We start from the raw sequence: 19,525 nt of genomic DNA, 5'->3' as shown, positions 1-19,525 counted from the left end.
CTTTACGTTATTAAATCTAAAAATGTTAGCGAAAATTAAACTTTCAGAAATGTATCATTATTGAGGTTATGTCCGAAAGTTTTCCAACATAATTGAGATCATTTTCACTTAGTCAAGTTGATGGAATACTTTCTTTTCGCAACGAGAAATCCCGAAAATAAAGATAAAATGCCTTTAGGTCGAATTTATGAAAAACAAGAATCCTACAAATAATTCCAAGTCAAAGAAAAAGTACCTCACCGCTTGAGGTCAATTTTATTTATTAGGCACAAAGGTCTTAATGGAATATTATGACCCCTCTCTTTGTTTTATGGATATGTAAATCTATAGAGTAAGCAAAGGGATAGAGAAAAACAAGGTCATAGTTAGATTTCTCAAAAGCGCTGATTAACTCATAATCAACTACACATACGATATTTTCAAAATAAAACCCATCCATAGGCGGATCATAGACTCCATGAAGATTATCTTGGAGGAATTTCAATAAGTAATAATTAATAAAAAAAAAAAAAAAATGAAAAGAACAAACCTCCCTTCCAAACGTTTTCTATTCTCTACTCTTCGATCTAAGATGCGCCAAATTTAAATAGAATAATTTAAAGTTGAATTTCAAAAATTAGACAAAATTCATTTTATTCGTCTGAATGCCTTTTTACAAAATCCTAGCTTCAAAAATGCTATGCTTATGCCAAACATTTCCTAAATCTAGGATTTTGGTAAAAGCCGCTTCAAATATATAAAAGTGGAAATTGTCGTAAAATAATAAAAGAGTAGAGCGAAAAACATATGTAAACCTATATAAAATACATTCAAGTTTGTTGTTTTTTCTTTTACGTATAACATATAATAGAATTAATTTTTTTTCGCGTCCATGGAAGTCGCACTGCTCGACCGTTGCGCCAAAATACTTTCCAAAATAAGCATTTTCGAATTGTTGATAATCTCTTCGAAGGTTTTCAGATCATTTTCCTTTTCCGCTACAATATAATCTAACTTCTCTTTCAGCATAGCTATCTTTTCATTGGCCAATTCAAGGCTACATAATAACAGGGGGGAAAGATGTTAAGAAAATATTTTTGAAAATTGTAATAAAATAAAAAAAAAAACATTTCACAAACCGATTTTTCAAATCGGATATATCATTTACGTCGTCTATATCGTTTGCATTAAAATTATGATTTGATATCGCTTTGCCGCTATTCAAGGTAACATTTTCGAATGTCATCGAACTGAATGAGGTTGTACTACCTAAAGCGTTCAAACTGTTCGAATAGTCGTGGATACGTTGCGTGCGTTTGCGTCGCTCTTGATGCGAATCAAATTCTTTTTCCATCTCACCTTGAAATCAAAAAGAAAGATCAACTTTTGCTGCTTTTCAGTTCCGAATGTCATATCCTTACGTAATTTTACTTCCAAACGTGCGATACGTATCTTTTGCTTCGACAACAATTCCTGTAAATTTTCATTTTTATGCCGCTCTTGATCGATGCGTTCATTCAGAGTCTTATTATGCTGCACAAGATAATTTTTCTCCGATTCCAATGTATCCAATATGGTAATGAATTCTTCCTGTTTGGAAAATTCATTCTTTCAAAATATATTTCCTTCAAGAAATTTTAATATATAGCCGAGATATTCGTTTTTTTTTTCTTGCTCTAACAAGCTTCGTAATAACAACACCTAGTTGTTCTTCGAGATAAAATTATTGTAAAATGTTACATAAGAAAGTATTTCAGTTCTCTCCTAAGTTCTATAAAAACGTATCAAATTACGCTACACTTCAGTTCAATTCGTGTATTGAAAAACCTTTCTAGCTATGTTAGTTGACCGTAGCAATGAATTTTGCTAAAATAATAGCTCCTAAGCTAAGTACTTACGAAATCTTAAGCTGGGTTGATCTTTAATCGCGATGACACAAAAAAGGCAAAAACAAAATATATTCGGAAACAATCTTCACCTTTCTCAATTCCCGGCAAGAAAATAAAAATCCTCCGCAAATCGCTTTTAAATCGGTTTCCAATTTCTTTATCACCGCTTTCATTTCATCATTATAACCATCCTTGCTCTCCATGGTAAGCTTGAGGTTTTCGTACTTATGACGCATGTGTTCCTCTTTAAGTTCTGCCTCTTCTCGTTGTTTCATCGCATTGGATATTTCACGGTTCAATTCCTCAATACGTTTATCATAAAGAAATTTTTGTTGATTTAACTTATCATTCATGGTGGCTATGTTAGTCGTATTGAACTCGGTTTGCTCTTCCAAAGAATTGGTTTTCATTTTGAAACGCGACACTTCATCGTTAAGGGTTTTATTGCGCACTTTTAATGCTAAAATTTTACCACGAGACTCCTCAAGTTGTGATTTTAAATTCGCAATTTCTTTTTCGAGACTTTCAACTTTAGCCCGATGCTGTATTTCGGACTTACGCACGCTGGGCCGTTCGTAAGAGCTTAAACTTAAATTGGACAATACCGAAGGTGCCGGTATAGATGCTCCTGCTATTCCGGACTCTGCTCCCTCGAAAACTAAAGAACCGTCTTGTCCTTCCGAAATTAAAGGATTTGAATATTGGGCAGTAAGATTAACTGGGCTTTCGTGGGCTTCTAAACGCTCCTTTAACTCTTGGACTTTTTGCTGCAAATGTAAAATATGTTGAGCTCGTCCCCGCCAATTTGAACTGTTCGGATGTGAGGCCAAAATGTTTACATTAACGTGTTCGCCAACTTCTTGTTGCAAACATTTTTGCGTTAATTTTAATTGACTATGCAATTCCATATTCCGATTACGAGTCTCAAATAATTTTTGCTGTAAAGCATTATATTTGGATTGTAATTCCTCCACAGGTGTGATATTCTGTAACATATTTTGTAAAATATATTTTATATATTTTTCTCTACTGTAACCTAAAAGCTTAGCTTACCACTTTCTTAAGTAATTCGGTATCTTTATGGAATTTCTCTGCACTCATTTTCAATTCTCTCTCCATTTTTTGGATTTGTAAATCTTTTTTATTTAGACGATTTTTTGTAGTTTCCAATTCAGCCCTAAGCTGACGATTTTTCTTACTTAACTCCAATAATTTTGTGCTAGCAATAGATGAATTACATCTCAATTCCTCAATTGGTACAGAATTCAGAACATCATTTAACGAATTTACCGATTTCCTTAACTCAGCTATTTCTTGATTCTTTTCAGAAACTGCTATCGATAGCGATTCATTTTGTTCTTCAATTTCTACCAATTTCTTTCGGAGCTTCTTGGTCTCTAATTTCTTTTTCTCCCCCTTTTGCACGCAACCATTGGACATGGCTTTTTTTAAATTTTCCAAAGTTTTTTCTTCCCTTTTACTCTTACGACGTGGCGGAGTTTCTGTTCCCACAGCTTGATCTTGCGTTTCAACAATATCCATATTTCCAGTTTTTCCTTATCTCCAATACTTATTCAGTATTTTTGTTTTATTTTTTTTTTTCAAGAGAAATTTGTTGATCCGATTATATAAAATATTTTCTTTAAACTGATAATTGAAGAATGACAAATATAGGTACAGTGCGTTCCTTGACAGTGCTTTAGATTGGTTGCATACAATCAACATTAACTTAGTTTAGATTCAATATTACTCAAATCAATATTTTTAAGTAATTAGAGCACGGCAGTCACGTTCGCATATAACCCAAGTTCCGATTGACATTTAATATGTTTTAATTCAAAATTTTTGAAAAATTAATCCTTTCTGCGCAAGTTCATCTTTTCGCTTCTAAACATTTCATCTTTCAAAAAACTGATGCGTCTTACCTCAATACCATCTTAGGATACCAATTTACAGCTCAAACGAATGCAATGGCGTCCATCTTGATTTCTAAACTAATATTTCATTTTATAAAAACGCAATTCTTTTACTGAAAATCCCACAGCTGACTTCACTTGAAGGTCACCGAAAATCTATTCTCTGAATTTTACGAAAACTATGCAGATTTTTAACAAAGATGTCGACAAGTAGTTGTAAGTGAAAATTTTTAAATTTTTTGCCTGAAATTTTCCATTTTTGCTGTTCAACATTTAAATATATTTACGCAAACTACTCTTATATAAATTTGTAAGAATTACTTTTACGAGAAAACTGCAATAGCAGGTTAAATCGTTCTTACTTCAATTCAAGTCTTAAATGTAAAACATTTTTACATACCTTTGTCTTTCTCTTTCTTTTAATAAAATTTTCGTTTTTTCGCTTCGAAAAAGGAAAAAACAATTTTGTAAAACCTACAATTAACATTTCAATTAAGTTTAATAATTTTACACTTTCCAAAACATTCATTTCGCGCAAATAACGCTGAACGTTAAAGCGGCCAACCTTCCAGCTTTTTATGCTAAATTAATACGCGACTTGGCAGCATTGGAAATCGTTTTAAAAAACCATATGTTTATATGCAAGCAAGGAATTATTAAAATTAAGCATTTAAAACTTCAAAAGCTTATTTCAGAAATAAAATCATTGCTAATGTAGACGCCTTATTAAATACAGCTTGAAAAAAAATTTTGTTACAACCGTTAACTAACCGTTAACCAATAGTTCTTTCTGTTATTTTTTAAGTTATTTATACGTAGGCAACTCTGTTCGACACAGCTGACAGAAAAGTATAATTCGGTTATTGGACAAAAATTTGCACCAAGAATTGTTTTAATTTACAAAACGATTAAATTAAATTAAAAGCAGAATTATAAAAGGTAATTAAAAGTAGAAAAGAAAACGCGATAATAGTGGAAGAGTTGAAAATTACTGTAAAGCGAAGCGAAAACTAAATTGTTTCCACAAACAATATTACATAACCTTTACTTTCAGAGGTTACTACTGATAAAAATTTGAATTTCTTAAAAACTATCTACGAAACTATTGAAAGTTAAACTACTTATGATTTTTTTTTTATAGATGTTGTCGCAATCAATTTTAAGCGGTGTTCGAGTATTGCGTGTGGAAATTCGCCGCAATATTGGTATCACTGCGCCAGCGCTTGAAAAAGTGGCCGATCCTATACAGAAATTATTTTTGGACAAAGTCCGTGAATACAAACAGAAAAGCGCGTAAGTTTCCTTAAAGAAAAAAGCAAAACAAATATTTTGATGTAATAAATGGAACTTTTTAGCGGTGGCAAGATGGTTGACCCCTCCCCCGAAATTGAAAAAGAATTGAAAAACGAATTGGAGCGCGTAGCCAAGCAATATGGCAGTGACGGGAAAACAGATATGACCAAATTTCCCGAATTCAAATTTCCCGATGTGAAGATTGATCCTATAACCAATTAGATTATAACCTTGCCAACTATCCGTTAGCTATCACTGCTGTGTTTTTTTTGTTTTTGCTTCAGAGAGCTGAAGCGGCGACGTTACAATGGTTTTAAAAATCATGTTGCGAAACATAAAACATTTTGTTTTCTTAGATCAATACAATATAAAATAAAGAAAAAAACACGAAATGTTATTTGTTTATCTTATTAACTGCATTTCTATCAATATGCTTAATGTGTTGAAATAATTTGTTGTACTGTTTCATTCAATAAATCCATTTTGTGATATTCTGCTATTCGATGGAAAGTTTGCAGCAAAGTGTCAATTTCTTTGCTTGAAATTAAAGGCGCAAACTCTCCAGCGCACGTACAAAACTGTGCCAAGTTTTCGCGTTTAATTTCGTTGCAACGCATGCAACGCAAATCCTGCAATACATAGGACATAAGCTTTCTTTGCATCACATCAATTATACGTATCTCGATGTCTTCATTGTCGTACGCTACGTAACATTGGGCACATAACCAAACAGGTCTGGAAAATTAAAAAAAAGAGCAAACAACATAAAGGTACACCGGCTGTCATCTAAAAATTTTGGTTGTGATAAACCTTTATAATGGACAGGAGAGAAAAGAGGATTTTTTTATATTTGGTTTCATTCAAGTTTCATCTAAAGCCAATAAACAACAAATAAGAAAATTATATAGGGTCGTGATCGAATCTTTATCACCGTCATCCATAGAAAGACAAAAAGAACTAAATTTTTCATTCCCTTTAATATGGACTGGGCGCTGCTGATTTTTTTCTATTTTTAAAATAAGAGTTTTTGTCGTGAGGGTATTGTAGGCGTGTCCTTGGAAAAGTTTAGGTCACTTCCAATTTCTTTTGCAAATTTGTAAGCGAGGTCGTCATTTTTGCGAACGGGGAACGCTCACCACAGATTCTACGCAAATGAGCGCACATAAGATGGACAGACGGCCGAGCTTAGATACATTCAAAATTTGCAACTGATAAGAACAAATTCAAAACTAACTTCTAAGCTTTAATTAATTTCAACGAATAGGCTAACGACAAACAGGCAGGCAAACATATCTCTATTGACTATAATCAAAAATATTCTCCATAATATCGTTATGCATGTGTCGCTAGGAAAAAATTATTAACTATATCTAAAATGAGAATTTATTTATGCCAACCGATTTTGGGACAGAATTCAGTCAATAAAAGTTCACCATCAAAGTTTAGGGCATCTATCCAATCCCTGTTGTTACTATGTGTGTAAAAATTCGTTTTGTACAAATTATACGCTCATATATATTATTTAAGTGCCATGAATTTTTAAAAATCTTTTCTACTTACGTTCCATCTTTCATGGCACGGTGTTTGTCCTTACATAAATCCACGTCCCGGCAATGATTGCAGGCTTTGCATATTACTTCGGCAATGGTGTAACTCTGATAAGGATCTTTCCATTCGGCTAAGTCGGAAAACTCTCCAATGCCGACCAAACGCAACATATTCCGACGCAATTCGTTGGTCTCTTCCGCCAGTCCTTTATCAACACTTAACACTTTTACAATAGCACGTATAAGATCCAAGCCAGGACTTGGTTTGCCTTTACCGTAATTTGTATGAAGTCTTATGACGAAATCAAAAGCAGAATGCGATAGGCCTTTAATAGCTTCTTTAGTCGTTTTACGTTCAGCCAACGAATGCATAAACAAAGTGATTAGCGCCTCGAACTTTTCACGGCATTGATTTTCTTCGGGCAACGATTCACTTATTGTCCAATTAAGTTCGAGTGATAATTGTTCTTCTTCGTCGTCAGCTACTATATCGATTTCGTCTCTCGTGGCGATCTCTTCAACATCGTCGCCATCATTATCATCGTCTTCGTTTTCATTGTCCACATTTTGGTTTTCTTTCTCATTTTGAGCGGCCAAAGCGGCAGCTGTTACATCCCCTAGAGTGGTTTCATCGATACCTTTAGGCAAACGCCCTCTTATACCCGAGTAATTAGCATGATCTAACCATAGCATGAAATCCCAACATTGCTCGAACGATAATTGAATAGAATGAAATATTTCCTTATTGCGCAACGATTGGACTATGTAATCTACATAGCTTATAGCATCGGCTACCGTCTTCTTACCCGAGCTAAGTACGATACGATTAAAATCTGCATAAATTATGGTAGCGCCGAGACGCTTAAACTCGGCTACTATACGTAAAAACATTTTACGCATTAAATTATTTAATGATCTTCTAAGGGCTGGATCATATAATAAAGCGCTGCTAGAGCGAACCCATCGATAGAAATGAACAATTTGGAAATCTGAAAATATGTTACGATTGATAGACACCTCTCTAAGCCAACCGTTAACCATTAAACGCATTATGCGAAAAGCAGCTGAGCAAAGAGCAGTTTCATCATAACTCGGCAATGTGGCTGCAGGTACTGTACCAATCATTTCTTCTAGCGAAGCTTGGGGTATCACATCAAATGTAATAGCTGAAGAAGCTCCTTCCAATTCTTGAATTTTAGTGGATTGCAATAAGGCACTTACTGCCAAACTATCTAAAGCCAATTCTATGCAAACATTAGGATAAAAGCCGGCATGATTTTGCACTACCGTAACACTGTCCTCGAATTCGGCGAGAAGTCTGCTATCATCGGCTTCTCTACCTCCGAGATCTGGTCTAGTCGTTGGCGACCACCACAAGACAAAATTATGCTTTTGCAGTAGACGAGCAAAAAACAAATCGGCTCCGAAAAGCACAGTATCGGGCGGCATGTTGCCAATGGGAACATGAAAATATCGACATTGATCCAACATTAACTCTACGACAGTATTGAGATTTAAAAAATGCCGCATAGAAGCGCGAGCACCTTGACGTTGCCAATCTAGTCCAGACAATAGAGAAGCGTCATCAGCTATATGAATTTGAGATTGTGGGAAATCAAGGAGTAGGGGAATTTGTGAACTTAATTTACGTCCTTCTATCGCTGTTTGCATACAAAGTAAGGTTGGACCACGTTTTTCTTCTTTGTAAGTCGTCAGCGCTCGTTGTATATGACGATGCACTTGTTTAACATCCACCTCTATAAAAATCTCGAAAGTATAATCTTCGGCAGGAATTTTTTTTGAATCATCTTCATTTTGCAAGTCTTTAATCACAGCCGATCGTTCAGCGGTATATAGGTTTTTCATATTTGGCATTTGATTCGCTCTCACCGTATCTAAAGCAATAATGATAGTCTTTTTACTAGCCATTAAGAAAAGGGACCAAATTTGTTTTTTGGACGCGGCGCTATTATGCTGATAAAGGAAAATTTTACGTAATACACTTTGCGAATCTTGCAGATACTTCACATACGCTTGCGAACGATGTTCCAACTGCTCTATAGAGAAGCTCTCCAAGTCTTTCGTAGCTAAACTTGCTAACCGTTTTGCTTCGTCTCTTTGTACAGCACACATGCAACCCATATCCATAAGAGCTCGAAACTCTAAAGTCATTTGTGTTTCATATATGCCTTCGATGTCCGGCGTAGCTAAATCGGCTAACATTCCCAAACAATTATCTTTAAACACTTGCTCGGGAAGACTGTATCGATAGAGATTGTAAACCGGTCGAGAACGTGGTAAAACTCTGTTCACCTTCTTCCACATTTGTCCCTCTTGAGGTGCAGCTAAGGTACGCTGATTAACGTAAAATATCCGCGGTACGGTAAGCTTGATTTTATGCAGTTCCTTGCCAATCATGGCCCACACGGTAAAGTGTCCGAAATCATCTACAGGTACAAGTTGCAAGACCTGCCATATCTGATCCAATAGCACGCGTTGCGTCCTGCGCAGAAAACCACCCAAAGTGGCTGTAGCGGTAATATCTTGTGCACGCATTTGAACATTATTAGGATTGGAAGACGAATGATTACTGCGAGATTTTTTATTTTGTTGATGATAACGATCGCGTCTCTCGAACTGCCAAGCCCATTTCTTCTTATGAAAGCGAACCCATTCTACAATTTCAGCACGAGTGTTACCTATAGGCGGAGGAGGACCTAAGGCACGACGCCAAGTATTTATTTCGGCATTTGCATCTACTACACTTTCTTCGTCATTGCTCTCTCGACCACGCTTGGTTACCCTGGGACGATTATCGACAATATCCGCTGCGTCCATTAAATCTTCAATATCTTGAACGTTTTCTGAATGCATTCCAGAATTTTCAGTAAAGGTCGGCTTAGGTTTGGGTTTTGTTACAAACAGTTCATTAATCCGTCGCTGTTTAAGAACATCGTTTTTTTCCATAATTCTTTTATGCAACCAATCGGGATGCTGTATGCGTGGTACTGGATTCGATAGACCTTGAAGAGCAGCTGGTATAGTAATGATTTTTTGTATGGCTCCTCCCAAACGCTCAATATAATAATTCCAATCTAAAACATCGCGAATATCCGCATCGCCCATACTATTATCCCTTAGCCATTTGCGCAAATGATAGCGTCTCACGCTCGGCTCGGATTGAAATATGGCTAAGGGAATGGCCCGCTCGGTAACTGGAGCACCTTCAGGTTTCTTTGATATAATATATTTACATGCTAAACCAGCATCTTTAACCATTTGCTCACCCAAAAATTCTGCCAATCGTTTAGCTGTTGAGATGGAAGTACTTTTTTGAGCACCATATTCTTCCAATTTTTTCGACATTGATTTGTTTTCAGCGATTAACTCGAAAAGTTCCGAGTCTGGCAAATTTAAACCTCGACTATATAAAACATCCAACCAATAATCCGCGACTTTAGCTACAGAAGCATAGCATTCTTCTAATGTGCTGCCAGCTAAGAAGGCTTCAAACACCGAACTCTGAAAATTTTTGATTAACTGTAATTCTCCGCGACGTTTAACTTCAAAACCTTTCAACTCAGCCAGCGAACCATCGAAATTAAAAACCGCATATCGTTTTTTCAACTTTTTACCTTCTTCCTTGGCAGCTGGTAAGACCATGGCTAAATAAGGCCCATCAACTTCAAAGAAAATGGAATTCTCTTCTCTAATTGTATAGTCGGGTAGCCCTGTTGCCCCGTGATCAGCCTTAACCAACTCATGATATTGATCATTAGTGAAATGATCTTTAACCATAGTATTTAATACCGCATTAGGATATGATATATTAATTTTCTTCTTCTTTTCGTCTTTGGTATGAACAGTAAACTCTTGCGGAAACGAGGCAGGCAATATACACCAAATACCATCGGTATCCAATTCTAATGGGCGGCCTACGCGTTCTATAATTTCCCGAGCTTTTGTGATAATATTAGAACCGGTAAGGCAGACAATACCAGCCATAGGCATAGAATGCCAGCGAGCGCCCCGACGCATTACATAACCATAGAAAGAATTTAAAATGCATTTATGTGCTAACTGCAACGAATCATAAAGTACTTCTCGGCCCTTAGCTGCTTTGATTTCGGCAGCATCACCTGACGCTAAAGCAGCACCGACAGCCGCTTTCGCCACTTTCGTAAGGCCTTTGTATTCATAACGCCTATCCCGAAAAGCTCTCACTGTATCCACATAGAAACTGTTCTCCTTTTGGCATATCGTGGAGGTTCGCGTCTCCAGTTTTGTAATTTTTACTTTTTTGTAAGCCTTGCGACAGTAATCAGTTAAACGTTTCTTTTCATAAGCGGCCTGATCTTCTTTGGAAAGTTCGTGAAAAGCTCTAATTGGTCCACCTGGGAATAAAGATGGAAACTTTTCAGTTTCAAGCTGTTGTTGAATTCTTTGAAATTCATTTCTGCTAGCCGGCAACATTTCACCGCGCCATAACCATTCCATACTGCGTTTACATCTCGCTCCCGGCTTATTAAAATCACAGGCAGCACAATCAGTCTCATTAACCATAGCCGATGGCTGCAGTCGATTAGTTAGAATAATATTCGGGTACATGGCGCCTACATCCAAATGATAAATTACTGGCTGCTCTAAACGATTAGGTATGTCATGTAAACTATTTAGTGCTGTACAAATTTCGTCTTTAACTTCCTTTAGATTAGTGACCATTTCCAAAGCAATGCCTTCTTCTACTTCAATCGCATGTTTCAAGACTTTTTCCACGTTCTGTGTCAACTCGCTAACCATATTCGGATCTAAACGAAAGCGGCACGGAATGTCAGCACGAAATATCCCCGACTCTAAGGCTTCTACATGGCCACCAACATAAGTTTCCGAATCCAAAACATGACCTTCATTAGATAATTTGTTCAATTGGGTTTGTTCTTTATTTGGATACACTATATTCGCGTGATATGCTTGCACCATGAGCAATGTTTCGCAAAGTGTGCCGGAACCTTTACGCAATATTTCATCCGGCTCCATTGGGATAATTGTATTCAAAGCAAATATAAAAGGATGAACATACTTCATGTAAAGATAATAGGTGGCCACGGCATCGGATACTGAATAATTGGCAAGCACTTGAGGCTGTTCGACAGCCATTTTGCACATATCTTCGGGATCTAATTCAACAGGATCGTAACGTAACTTGGCCTTAGCTACCGCTTTAAGGCCTTGGGAACCCACCGGCAAATATGAATCGCGTTTAACCTAATTAAAGTTTTAACAAATTAAAAGGCAATTGTTCGGCAAGATTAAATATTAAATACCCTAAAACAATTCGATTCCTCGCGCTTGTTTTTATCAGAAAATATCAAAATTATACGGATTGTCGTTGCTTAAGCGTTGATTTTTTAATAGGCGCTTTTATGGGAGGGCGGCTTAAAAATTATCACCAGCCCATCCAAATATTCCTCACATTCCACACTCATTAAGCTTTTTGCTTTTCTTTCTTTATAATGAATTTTTCAAGATAACTGCGTCCCTAAAAAATATTTCCATCCAATGTACGTTCAGTAGCTTTCGTCTTTGGGCCACAGTCTGCTATTACGCCAAATCTTGTCGTAATTTAAAAATAAAAATACATAGACAGACGCCCAAACTATCTTAAGTCCTGATAAGAGACAGTACATCGTTGCTAAAAAATTAAAATGTCGCATAACATTTCATCTTCACTCACCCAACAGAGGCAATCCATATGAATACTAGGACGACTTAAATAATTGCCATCGCGTAACTTTGAAAAACCGATTTCTTGCTTCATATCCAGATCGTAAACGGCGGCTCTAGCTTCAACAAAAGGCCAATCAAAGAAATCTCCATTATATGTCACAATAATATGAGGTCGTACCTCCATTATGTGATCGAAAAATTTCTGTAATAATTGCATTTCATTTGTCTCATTAAATACGATAAAATTCCCTTCAAATTCCGGTTTAGGTGTATATTCAAAATCATTTACATCCGACGATATAATTTCTCGATTCGTTATTAGATAACCTTGGCCATCGATCATATAAGAAATCATCATTATCTGATCACTTTGTGCATCGGGAAATTTTAATGGCAGTTTAGTGGTTTCAATATCGAAAGCGAAAACCACTGGTTCTGGTCGTTCAAGGATATCAGGCCGGGGAGTAATTATTGGCATTTCCATTCCACCGCTACGACAACGTATATTATACCATAAACCGCAGAATATACGCAAATCTATTGAAACTCGTACATGATATGGGACATCATGTTCACGTATATCCATAATGGAGTCCATAAAATCCAATTGTTTTTTGATATCCCCAGCAACATCGTCCTCCGATAATGCGTTCGCGGCCAAAGATGTGGCCAACATTTGCATGTAAAATGTATTGGATTTCTCACGTTCGATATTTTTACGAACAGCTGCCATTAGTTCGCGCCTAACTTTGGTCATAGCAGTTTGATTGAGAAAAGACAATTTTAAGTATTCTTGTTTAATACCCGATAAATGATTGGCCAAATCTAAATCTTCTTTGTATATATGTTCCACACCAGCCAATTGTCCCGAATATCTACGACTAAGAAATCTAGCCAATTCTACAGTTTGATTTTCACTAGCTTTAACCAATAGATAGGGTTTATAACACACAGTACATTTGAAACGCGAACCGTCCATTTGTATAAAGAATAAATCCAATGCAGCTACTAAACGGCGATCTTCATCCAAAACTTCAGTCTATGTAATAATGGAATCAAAGACATGATAAAATGAATTTTTTTTTGGTATAATTGAACATGAAAATCTTACTCTATGCATATTGATAAGATAACCGGTGCGCTCCAAAGTATCTTTAACACGATCAAAGCCGTATTTTGCATCAATTTTATCATTTTCCCGAGATTGCTTGTAGCCAGCCTCATTAAAAAAATCATCGCTTCAATAGGTATTAAACCCAAATAAAATCAAAAAAAAGAAAAAGGACAGAGTAAAATATTTTTTATTTACCCTTCTCCTCTTGTATCGCTAGTAAATTTTCCCGTATTTTGTAAAACATTTTTCTTACTAGTGCTTGGCTCCATTTTCCGATGGTTTTCTATAACAATGTTACGCTAAATATTTTTATTTTATGCAAATGAATTTTAATTCGACGGAAATTATTTGCTAAATTCTGTCATACTTTGGCGGCAAATATACTTATCAGCTGTTGGCTTGAGAAGATCAATTAACAATACCTGTTTAGCATTCAGTGTTGTAATCGTAGATAATAAGTTAAAGTAACCCTACTTTTTATTCAACAATAAGATGAAAGTAAAAATTATGCTAATTATTTATATTTATATTATCAGTCTAATTAAAAAAAACTTAGCGAATAAAATTTTCTCTCTTTCCACTTATCATAAAGCAAAAATTAGTTTTTTAAATATATATGATTTTCGATTTCAAATACGAAATCCCTTGCCGGGATTCTTTTGATTGTTAGCAACTACTGTTGGCTTAGCAATACTGTTTAAGAAAACAGAAAAAACATAAAAATTTACAAGTCATCTGTAATCATCTACATTTTGTTAAAAAAGTTCCTGAAGAAAGGAAATTTAAGAAAATCACTGGACTTGAAAGCTAAATAGAAGTGTGGAAATGGCCACTACATTGGAAGATAAATCGATATGGGAAGATGGCGAGGAATTGGGCGAAGAAGTTTTACGTATGTCTACTGATGAAATAGTAAGCAGGACCCGTTTAATGGATAATGAAATCAAAATAATGAAGAGTGAGGTTATGCGTATAACTCATGAAATCCAAGCTCAAAATGAGAAAATTAAGGACAATACGGAAAAAATTAAGGTAAGAAAGTGTGAAAGGATTTTCATATATTTGTATAGTCGATAATAAAAATATTTATTTATTATTCAGGTCAATAAAACTCTGCCGTATTTAGTTTCAAATGTCATTGAACTGTTAGATATGGAGGCACCAGAAGATGAAGATGACGGAGCCGTCTTAGTATTAGATAATCAACGTAAAGGCAAATGTGCCGTTATTAAGACATCAACACGTCAAGCATATTTTCTACCTGTAATTGGTTTAGTTGATGCCGAAAAATTGAAACCAGGCGACTTAGTAGGTGTTAATAAGGATTCATATTTGATATTGGAAACTTTACCTGCTGAATATGACGCCCGCGTCAAGGCTATGGAGGTAGATGAACGACCTACCGAGCAATATTCAGATATCGGTGGTTTGGATAAACAGATACAAGAACTGATTGAAGCAGTTGTCTTGCCTATGACCCACAAAGATAAATTCAAGATTTTAGGTATACAACCTCCAAAAGGTGTTTTGTTGTACGGACCTCCCGGAACAGGGAAAACACTGTTGGCTCGTGCTTGCGCGGCACAAACGAAATCAACCTTTTTAAAATTGGCCGGTCCTCAGTTGGTGCAAATGTTTATTGGCGATGGTGCCAAATTAGTAAGAGATGCATTTGCTTTGGCGAAAGAAAAGGCACCAGCTATCATTTTTATCGATGAATTAGACGCTATAGGCACAAAACGTTTTGATTCGGAAAAGGCAGGAGATCGTGAAGTGCAGCGAACTATGTTGGAATTATTAAATCAACTGGATGGCTTTAGCTCCACTGCCGATATTAAAGTGATCGCTGCCACAAATCGCGTAGATATTTTAGATCCAGCTCTTCTTCGTTCAGGTCGCTTAGATCGTAAAATAGAATTTCCTCATCCCAATGAAGAGGCTCGCGCACGCATTATGCAAATTCACTCCCGTAAAATGAATGTTAGCAACGATGTCAATTTCGAAGAACTCGCCCGGTCTACTGATGATTTTAACGGAGCGCAATGTAAGGCTGTTTGTGTAGAAGCTGGTATGATCGCTTTACGTCGTTCGGCTACTCAGGTGACACATGAGGATTTTATGGACGCTATTATGGAAGTACAGGCCAAAAAGAAGGCCAATTTGAACTACTACGCTTAGATGAGAGATTTATTAATAAGTGTTCTGCTAGCATTTCGGAGCGAGAAACGAATACATAAATAAAAAAAATAAAAATAATAAAATTGTTTTGATCGACAAAAGTAAAAAGATTTCGGATCAACATAATTTTCTTAATATCGAAAATGTAATATAAAAACTTTGCATTTTGAATGCTTACCACACACATCACTTGAAATCTTGGACTTTCATATAAAATGCATCGTCTATCGAGAATCTCCAAGAAGTACAACATTTTTTTTTTTAAGTTTTCTTTTTTTTTCTCCGATCAGCTTTCTTCTTCTTCATATACACAGAAATTTAAAATTAAACAATATTTAAAGTAAATATAGTTTAATATATAAATATTAAGCTATTAAACTATTCAGTGGGGTCAGCTGTCGAGGCTGAAGCGGTCGCTGCCGTTGCCGTTGCCGGCGCTGCCGTTGTATGACGCTGCCTTAAAAGACTGTTGTTACTAGTTGTTGTTGTTGTTGTAGGAATATCGGCAGTTGTACTTGTCGTCGTATTATCGTTTATTAAGTTTTCTGTCGTCGCAGTCGCGTTATCATTTTGATTTGCTGGTGTTGTCACATTTGCCTCATTTCTGTTTTCTGCCGTATTTGTCACTAGATTATCAACTTCATTTTGCAATTGTTCTAGCTCGCGCTCGTAGACACGTCTCGTATAGATAAGAAAACCCATCAGTAAAGTTAATATGGCTATCAAATATAAATCCCAATTAGCTTCTATACTTTCGTCCAAGTAAAATATGAATCGATACGGTGACTGAAATGAATTAAACCGTAAAAATTTTGAAAAAAAGAAAAAAAAATGTATTCACTGTTACCTCCTTAATGGCTTCAATTTTAGTTAAAATTTGCAATTTTATTAATGCGATCGCAACCGGAATTTTAGCATCTGCATTGGTTTCGGCTGCCAAATCATATAAACGTTTCGCCAAATGCCAATCTTTCTTCATACCTAAGCCTTTCTCATGCATGTAACCTAAATTAAACATCGCTTGTGCATTATACTGTTGTTCGGAAGCTTTACGATATAAAGCAGCTGCCGTTTCAAAGTCCACATTAGTACCCCAACCGTAATAATAATAATCACCAAGTTTAACTTGAGCAGCTGAATAACCTTGCGCTGCTGCACGCTTCCAATAATAAAAGGCACGTATTAAGTCTTCGTTGCGATCATGGAAAATGGTTACATCACCACGATCTAAAAGAAACGCTGCATTACTTTGGGCTACTTCGTAACCCAATTCCGCTAGCAAAGCGTATTGCATGTAAGCTTTATCGACATGAGAGTTTTTATAATCGTTGTAAGCATGCATTAAATTGATGCCCCATCGACCACGTTCGGCTACATTTTTAAAGAACTAATGAAGATTTTATAAATTATTATTTCTTATTAAGAATAGCTTTAATATAATACCTCTACAGCGGTAGGACAAGAACGCAACATGCCCATGCCATATGCATGCATTATACCCAAATTGTAGTAAGCCAAAACATGACCAGATTGCGAAGCCAAGTTAAAATATTTAAATGCCAGTTTGTAATCAGTTTTCACACCATTACCCGCTAAATTTATATAGATATATATATATATATATATATAGATGGAGTAAAAACATTGAGAAATTCAAACGCTTTAAGAAAACTTACTGAAATACATTTTTCCCAATTGCAACTGACCGTCGACCCAACCTTGATCGGCGGCCATATTAAAGTAATTTAAAGCCTTCATAGCATCCTTTGGTACTCCCAAACCATTTAGATACATCAAACCTACACCACTTTGTCCAACAGGATCGCCTAAATTCGCTGCTTTGGCAAAATACTAGAACAAGGCAAAACCTTCTCAAATTCTTAGTATTCTGAGGATAACTTTACTCATATTTACCTTAAATGCGGTTTCATTGTCAGCCTTTATGTGCTCACTACCTTCTAAGTACAATTTTCCTAAAAAAGCATATCCAATGGCATTGCCAGCGTTAGCTGCTAAAGTAAAATATTCCAAAGCTTTCTGATGATCTTGCTGTATTGCTTTGCCTCCTTGATAATATAATTGTCCTAAGCCGACTTGCGATTGCACGTCACCTTTATCGGCTAAGAGTTGATAATACTCGACAATTTCGTTTTCCTGACTACCATGATTTTCCGATTCATCCAGCAAACGTACACGATGCACTACGGGACCACTTGAAAACGTGATCTTATTAGCCACCTTTTTGGCCACTTTCTTATAATAGGACAGAGACTTTTCACAACTGGCCGGTACGTTAATACCAAACGAGTAGCGGTAACCCAAAGCCATTTGAGCGAAAGTATGATCACCCAATGCGGCCAATGTCAGATGTATAAGAGCCATTGATTGACTTACGTTTTTGCCGCCAACACCGACCGAATAGAGAAATGCTAGACCCTAGAAAAAAAAAAAAAAATCAGGCAATTAAGTATAGAAATTGCGTAAATAAAACGCTTACAATATTGGCTTCCGGTAAGCCTTCTTCCGCTAAGACGTCGAACTCTTTAGCGGCATAAGCAAAATCAAAATCCATATTATGGCCTAAAACACGGGCCCAAGCAAGTTCAGCTCGTGCATGATTATGCTTCATTTCAGCTGCTTTACTCATGAGAGTGTACACGACACGTTTATCTGCATTTGGCTTAGCCAGTAACTCCATAGCTTCTTCATACATACTATGAGCTAAAAAATTTAAATCATTTTTATATAGCAAAAATATTATATACATTCATATATATATATATATATATATATACTATTCCACTCTAACCTTCAATTTGTTCTGGTGTTGGATCTATAATCTCTTGAGGCTCGCGTCTAGCTTCGATTGCTTCAATTTCATCTTGAAGTTTTTGTCTTATTAGTTTCTCGTTCCATAACTGTTCAAAAATGGCATCTTTCAATAATTTTGCCCCCGAACTTCCCAACTCAGCTTGCAGACTTGCACCGGCTTGATGAGTAGCAGTAGCTGCTGACATCTGATCGGCAATATATTTAACTGCTTTACGTTGATTCGTTGGCAACTCGGTACTTGTTTGGTCATCTGTTTCCGATTCTTTGGATTTTGTTACCTCTTCGTGGCTGGCCGTGCTTAATGATTGCTCATCATCATCCTTACTAGTTGCAGGCGCAGCTACTTCAGGACCTCGCAAATCAGCTGTTACCATTAAGCACGTATGTGACAGCAACGCCAATGCAATGGCTATTATGCCCAAATTCATATTTTGTTGCGTTTCGTTTTTCTAAAAATACAACAAATATGTCATCAGTAATAAAATAATAAATATCAAACGCAATTTCTTTTGCTTCACTGAAAATTTTGAGTGAATAAATATATATGTTCTTTTTGTCAATCGTAGTGTTGTTGTTTTTTTTTTTGTTTTTTTCTTTTTGATTATTAATTCTTTTTTTTTTTTAATTGCGAATATTTCCCAATATACTGACGTGTTCCAGTGCCTATAGTTTTTTATAATTAAAAGGTGCTCTTCGGATTTGTGCTAAAAGCACTTCTTCACGTACTTTTGTACAATTTTATATTAAGAAAATAAATTTAGCAAATTTACTAACATAACATTCTTCGATTTTATTTATGTATTTTAATCGTAAAATCTCTTCTACTATTTATTTTTTCAATTAACAGGATTCCCACGTAAGACTTTACTAAGTTGCGTTAGATGTTGCTTTAAAGTATACCGTAAGAATTATTTTGGGGGAAAATTTTCAATTACAATTTTATGGGATCATATCCATATGTTCATAAACTGATTATGGATCAATTAGAAAAGAAGAAAAAAATAAATAAAATATCTATAGAATAGAAGTTTTACGATATCTCTCGCTCCT

The 19,525-nt window shown here is 35.8% G+C and overlaps 5 protein-coding genes across 8 annotated transcripts; 2 read left to right on the top strand and 3 right to left on the bottom strand.

Moving 5' to 3' along the window:
- Positions 1 to 852: 852 nt before the first annotated feature.
- On the bottom strand, positions 853 to 3,410 carry LOC119634486 (coiled-coil domain-containing protein 13-like). The gene is made up of 5 exons (XM_038028700.1): positions 2,925 to 3,410; positions 1,958 to 2,854; positions 1,401 to 1,569; positions 1,119 to 1,338; positions 853 to 1,036 (listed from the first exon to the last, which is right to left on the bottom strand). Exons 1-5 carry the CDS (start codon positions 3,408 to 3,410, stop codon positions 853 to 855), a joined length of 1,956 nt encoding a protein of 651 aa, XP_037884628.1.
- Positions 3,411 to 4,589: 1,179 nt separating this feature from the next.
- Positions 4,590 to 5,372, top strand: LOC119634797 (ATP synthase-coupling factor 6, mitochondrial). The gene is made up of 3 exons (XM_038029181.1): positions 4,590 to 4,723; positions 4,926 to 5,077; positions 5,140 to 5,372. Exons 2-3 carry the CDS (start codon positions 4,926 to 4,928, stop codon positions 5,297 to 5,299), a joined length of 312 nt encoding a protein of 103 aa, XP_037885109.1. The 5' UTR covers positions 4,590 to 4,723; the 3' UTR covers positions 5,300 to 5,372.
- A 117-nt stretch (positions 5,373 to 5,489) lies between these two features.
- On the bottom strand, positions 5,490 to 13,798 carry LOC119634796 (DNA polymerase epsilon catalytic subunit 1). 2 transcript variants are annotated; one of them, XM_038029179.1, is made up of 5 exons: positions 13,661 to 13,798; positions 13,463 to 13,589; positions 12,359 to 13,390; positions 6,638 to 11,889; positions 5,490 to 5,812 (listed from the first exon to the last, which is right to left on the bottom strand). In XM_038029179.1, the coding sequence occupies exons 1-5, from the start codon at positions 13,732 to 13,734 to the stop codon at positions 5,512 to 5,514; spliced, it is 6,786 nt and encodes a 2,261-aa protein (XP_037885107.1). In that variant the 5' UTR covers positions 13,735 to 13,798; the 3' UTR covers positions 5,490 to 5,511. The 2 variants fall into 2 exon arrangements, with proteins under 2 accessions (XP_037885107.1, XP_037885108.1); XM_038029180.1 differs by lacking the exons at positions 12,359 to 13,390; positions 13,463 to 13,589; positions 13,661 to 13,798 and adding an exon at positions 11,949 to 12,252.
- Positions 13,799 to 14,194: 396 nt separating this feature from the next.
- On the top strand, positions 14,195 to 15,721 carry LOC119634847 (26S proteasome regulatory subunit 6A-B). The gene is made up of 2 exons (XM_038029254.1): positions 14,195 to 14,497; positions 14,567 to 15,721. Exons 1-2 carry the CDS (start codon positions 14,291 to 14,293, stop codon positions 15,641 to 15,643), a joined length of 1,284 nt encoding a protein of 427 aa, XP_037885182.1. The 5' UTR covers positions 14,195 to 14,290; the 3' UTR covers positions 15,644 to 15,721.
- Positions 15,722 to 15,932: 211 nt separating this feature from the next.
- LOC119634846 (protein sel-1 homolog 1) lies at positions 15,933 to 19,379 on the bottom strand. 3 transcript variants are annotated; one of them, XM_038029251.1, is made up of 8 exons: positions 19,127 to 19,379; positions 18,453 to 18,923; positions 18,141 to 18,364; positions 17,558 to 18,079; positions 17,320 to 17,494; positions 17,087 to 17,235; positions 16,491 to 17,030; positions 15,933 to 16,429 (listed from the first exon to the last, which is right to left on the bottom strand). In XM_038029251.1, the coding sequence occupies exons 2-8, from the start codon at positions 18,901 to 18,903 to the stop codon at positions 16,022 to 16,024; spliced, it is 2,469 nt and encodes an 822-aa protein (XP_037885179.1). In that variant the 5' UTR covers positions 18,904 to 18,923; positions 19,127 to 19,379; the 3' UTR covers positions 15,933 to 16,021. The 3 variants fall into 3 exon arrangements, with proteins under 3 accessions (XP_037885179.1, XP_037885180.1, XP_037885181.1); XM_038029252.1 differs by having other exon boundaries at positions 18,453 to 18,924; positions 19,250 to 19,379; XM_038029253.1 differs by having other exon boundaries at positions 18,453 to 18,924; positions 19,202 to 19,225.
- Positions 19,380 to 19,525: the final 146 nt, after the last annotated feature.

The sequence above is a fragment of the Glossina fuscipes genome, unplaced genomic scaffold (genome assembly GCF_014805625.2).
Source record: "Glossina fuscipes isolate IAEA_lab_2018 unplaced genomic scaffold, Yale_Gfus_2 3, whole genome shotgun sequence".
Classification (NCBI taxonomy): Eukaryota; Metazoa; Arthropoda; class Insecta; order Diptera; family Glossinidae; genus Glossina; species Glossina fuscipes.
The sequence above is the reverse complement of the archived record's forward strand: the minus strand, read 5'-3'. Positions and strand labels throughout refer to the sequence as shown.

Coding starts and splice junctions, on each gene's coding strand:
- LOC119634486 (XM_038028700.1), bottom strand. CDS start 3,410: ATGGATATTGTTGAAACGCAAGATCAAGCTGTGGGAACAGAAACTCCG. Junction 1,570..1,957: donor CTTGCCGGGAATTGAGAAAG/GTGAAGATTGTT, acceptor TTTTCCAAACAG/GAAGAATTCATTACCATATT. Junction 1,339..1,400: donor ACGTTTGGAAGTAAAATTAC/GTAAGGATATGA, acceptor TTTGATTTCAAG/GTGAGATGGAAAAAGAATTT.
- LOC119634797 (XM_038029181.1), top strand. CDS start 4,926: ATGTTGTCGCAATCAATTTTAAGCGGTGTTCGAGTATTGCGTGTGGAA. Junction 5,078..5,139: donor GAATACAAACAGAAAAGCGC/GTAAGTTTCCTT, acceptor GGAACTTTTTAG/CGGTGGCAAGATGGTTGACC.
- LOC119634796 (XM_038029179.1), bottom strand. CDS start 13,734: ATGGAGCCAAGCACTAGTAAGAAAAATGTTTTACAAAATACGGGAAAA. Junction 13,391..13,462: donor ATCTTATCAATATGCATAGA/GTAAGATTTTCA, acceptor ATTATTACATAG/ACTGAAGTTTTGGATGAAGA. Junction 11,890..12,358: donor ATATGGATTGCCTCTGTTGG/GTGAGTGAAGAT, acceptor AACTTTAATTAG/GTTAAACGCGATTCATATTT.
- LOC119634847 (XM_038029254.1), top strand. CDS start 14,291: ATGGCCACTACATTGGAAGATAAATCGATATGGGAAGATGGCGAGGAA. Junction 14,498..14,566: donor ACAATACGGAAAAAATTAAG/GTAAGAAAGTGT, acceptor TTTATTATTCAG/GTCAATAAAACTCTGCCGTA.
- LOC119634846 (XM_038029251.1), bottom strand. CDS start 18,903: ATGAATTTGGGCATAATAGCCATTGCATTGGCGTTGCTGTCACATACG. Junction 17,495..17,557: donor ACAATGAAACCGCATTTAAG/GTAAATATGAGT, acceptor GCCTTGTTCTAG/TATTTTGCCAAAGCAGCGAA. Junction 17,031..17,086: donor CTTGTCCTACCGCTGTAGAG/GTATTATATTAA, acceptor AATCTTCATTAG/TTCTTTAAAAATGTAGCCGA.